Source organism: Toxorhynchites rutilus, chromosome 2 (genome assembly GCF_029784135.1).
Source record: "Toxorhynchites rutilus septentrionalis strain SRP chromosome 2, ASM2978413v1, whole genome shotgun sequence".
NCBI lineage: Eukaryota > Metazoa > Arthropoda > Insecta > Diptera > Culicidae > Toxorhynchites > Toxorhynchites rutilus.
Window position 1 is genome coordinate 231,178,512 of NC_073745.1, and position 2,670 is coordinate 231,181,181.

The 2,670-nt window shown below is 40.4% G+C and overlaps 1 protein-coding gene across 1 annotated transcript; it reads left to right on the forward strand.

Moving 5' to 3' along the window:
- Window positions 1-1,055: 1,055 nt before the first annotated feature.
- On the forward strand, window positions 1,056-1,924 carry LOC129768694 (cuticle protein 16.5-like). Its single transcript, XM_055770488.1, has one exon. It carries the CDS (start codon window positions 1,162-1,164, stop codon window positions 1,792-1,794), a length of 633 nt encoding a protein of 210 aa, XP_055626463.1. The 5' UTR covers window positions 1,056-1,161; the 3' UTR covers window positions 1,795-1,924.
- The last annotated feature ends 746 nt before the right edge of the window (window positions 1,925-2,670 follow it).

The window sequence follows — 2,670 nt, forward strand, 5'->3', positions numbered from 1 at the left end:
GTCTTTATTTTGAAGACATTCGACAATGTGATTCACACCTTCATTTTCATACTCAAGCTGCTTATGTTAAACTCTTGATATCATCGTTGTCCTCGATATGTAGAATAACAGATTGCATAATTGTTCTCATTGAAAAAAAGTTTTTTTCTGTCTGTTATTACAGTGACATCGCAAATTGCCTTACATCGCTTCTGTTACGCTCATTCGTGAAAAATATTGAGGTGCTAGATCCATCACAATTGGGACTGCATTGTTCGTTTTTTTATCAGGATAAATAATCCAGCAGTTTGGATTATAAAATGTTCATCAATCAGTAAGCCTACAAGAAGCAGGAGTGATATGCGTATACGAAAATATCTTTACGCGTAAAATGAGAGCTCAATAGAGTTCACTGGGCCCTTCAGACTCATTTTTGTTTTCCATAGACTGTATGAGACGAGTTGAAAGTTGTATGAGAATTCAGGGGAAATATAACGTAAATCAGTGCCACGCTTACCATAAACAATTCAAATTTTAGTACGGCAAAAAATAACCTCTCGGCCTATATTTGAGACACTCGCAAAAAACAAATGTTTCATATGCGATAAAATGAATTTTACTAAGCAGAGCGAATGAAGAAAGATAACTACCATAATTAATCATTTCTGAGTAGAAAAATCAGCATCCCTCGTCAAGTATACAATTCAATCAACACGAGAACCAAACAGTCCATTTAGTGAAAGACAATAACATACGCTTCATTGTATGTTGTATCCTTAAACTGAATAGCAACAATGTCGTAGTGCGTGTGCAACGGGTCCACCACCCGATGACTAGTCTCTCTTAGACCCGAACGACGATGACAAGAAACAAAAGTAGTATACGACATTAATTAAGACAGTCGCAATATGTAAGAAGGAAAACGATAATCGCGATACTTGATGCTGCTCTTGCTGGTTTCGCGCCTCCTGCTGCTGCTGTTCTGTTTCTGTCGCTATTCGGATCGAAAAAATTACATCCGTCTCGCGGGCGGTACCGATCTGCTTTTTTGGACCTACTATAAAAGATTGATCGAGTGAATGGAGAGGCACAGTCAACGTTTAATCGTTCAACAAACCACTTGCTTCAGAGCTAGCATTTTTAACGTGCACAACACAGACCTTCTAAAAACAATCCTTCAAAATGTTCAGATTGGTGGTGTTGTCTGCTGTTTTTGCCGCTGCTGCTGCTGCCCCAAGCGCCACTTTGGTCGCTTCGGCTCCACTTGCATACTCCCATGTCGCTGCCGTTCCAGCTGTGGTAGCCCAGAAGGAAATCTCCTACCAAAAGAGCATCATTGAGGAGCCAACCATCACCCACGTAGGAAACATCGAGAAGAAAATTCCAACCGGACACTCGTACCAGAGCTTCACTCAGTACCACAACGAGCAAGTTGCTGAACATGTGTATGCCCCAGCCGTCAAGAAGACCATCGTCGAGACCCCAGTCGAGAAGACCGTCTACCAAGCCGCTGCTGTGGCTACCCCAGCCATCACCTATGCTGCCCCAGCTCATGTTCAGACCGCCTACGTCGAGGCTGCTCCAGCTCTGACCTATGCGTCCGCTCCAGCTCTGACCTATGCTGCTGCCCCAATTGCCAAGGCCGCTTACGTCGAGGCTGCTCCAGCTCTGACCTATGCCAAGACCTCTTATGTCGAAGCTGCCCCAGCTCTGAGCTACGCCACTGCCTACGGAGCTCCTCTGGCCAAGACTGCCTACGTCCACAGCTACCCAACTGTCTACGGATCTGCCCCAGCGGTTTATGCTAAACATTAAAATAGTTGACTGTCAAACCAAAATTCGAACAATTCTAGTGATTATTTTTCTTTTGTTCGCTTTTTTGGATTGTTCTGTGAAAGATGAGAAAAATAAAAACGACTGGATACTAGTGTAAATTACGAACTGACATCTTGGAATTTGTTTTATGGAAAGAAATTAAGCTAAAACAATGACATGGATTTGAATTGTTTACAGCGACAATTGCAAATTTTCCTTAAACGCTTTACTTGCGGACTGTCAGTAGAAGAAATATGAGGATTGCAATTGATTACCTCGTTCTATCAGGATGAGATTTGGATGACAACTCATTCTCTTGTATTATACTAAAGCTTAGATCAGTTAGGAATGGAACAGATTCAAATGCGTATATTTCGTTCATGATTATATGAATCGTAATTTTTTTGTTGATAACATGTGATAATATGTATTTTCTGAAAAAAAATATTAAACAAACTATTGTCGTATGGAAACCTTTGATCAAACCTTTGGACGGTAAAATAACATATTACTACTCTGAAGGGTACTCGTTGATTGATCTAATCTTAAACTATAAGACGGAATGCATTCAAAATTTCAACCAGGTTTCAAGTCCTGGATCTTCTAAACATAAATTTATGAAGAATTAATCCTCGAAAATTAAATTCAAGATTTCATCAACTCATTCAATTTATTCGGATCAAAGTACGACAACTACTGTTTCAAAGTAGAACCTTGATTATCCGCGAAAGCGAGTGCCATAGTAATTCTACGGAACCCGCCGAAATTTGTTAATGAGGGACAGGCACTTGCTCTTTTGTATTGGTTATGTTTCTCACATTGTCTGACCATACAGATGGACAGTTTAGTGATGTCTGTATTGATAAAACACAGTTT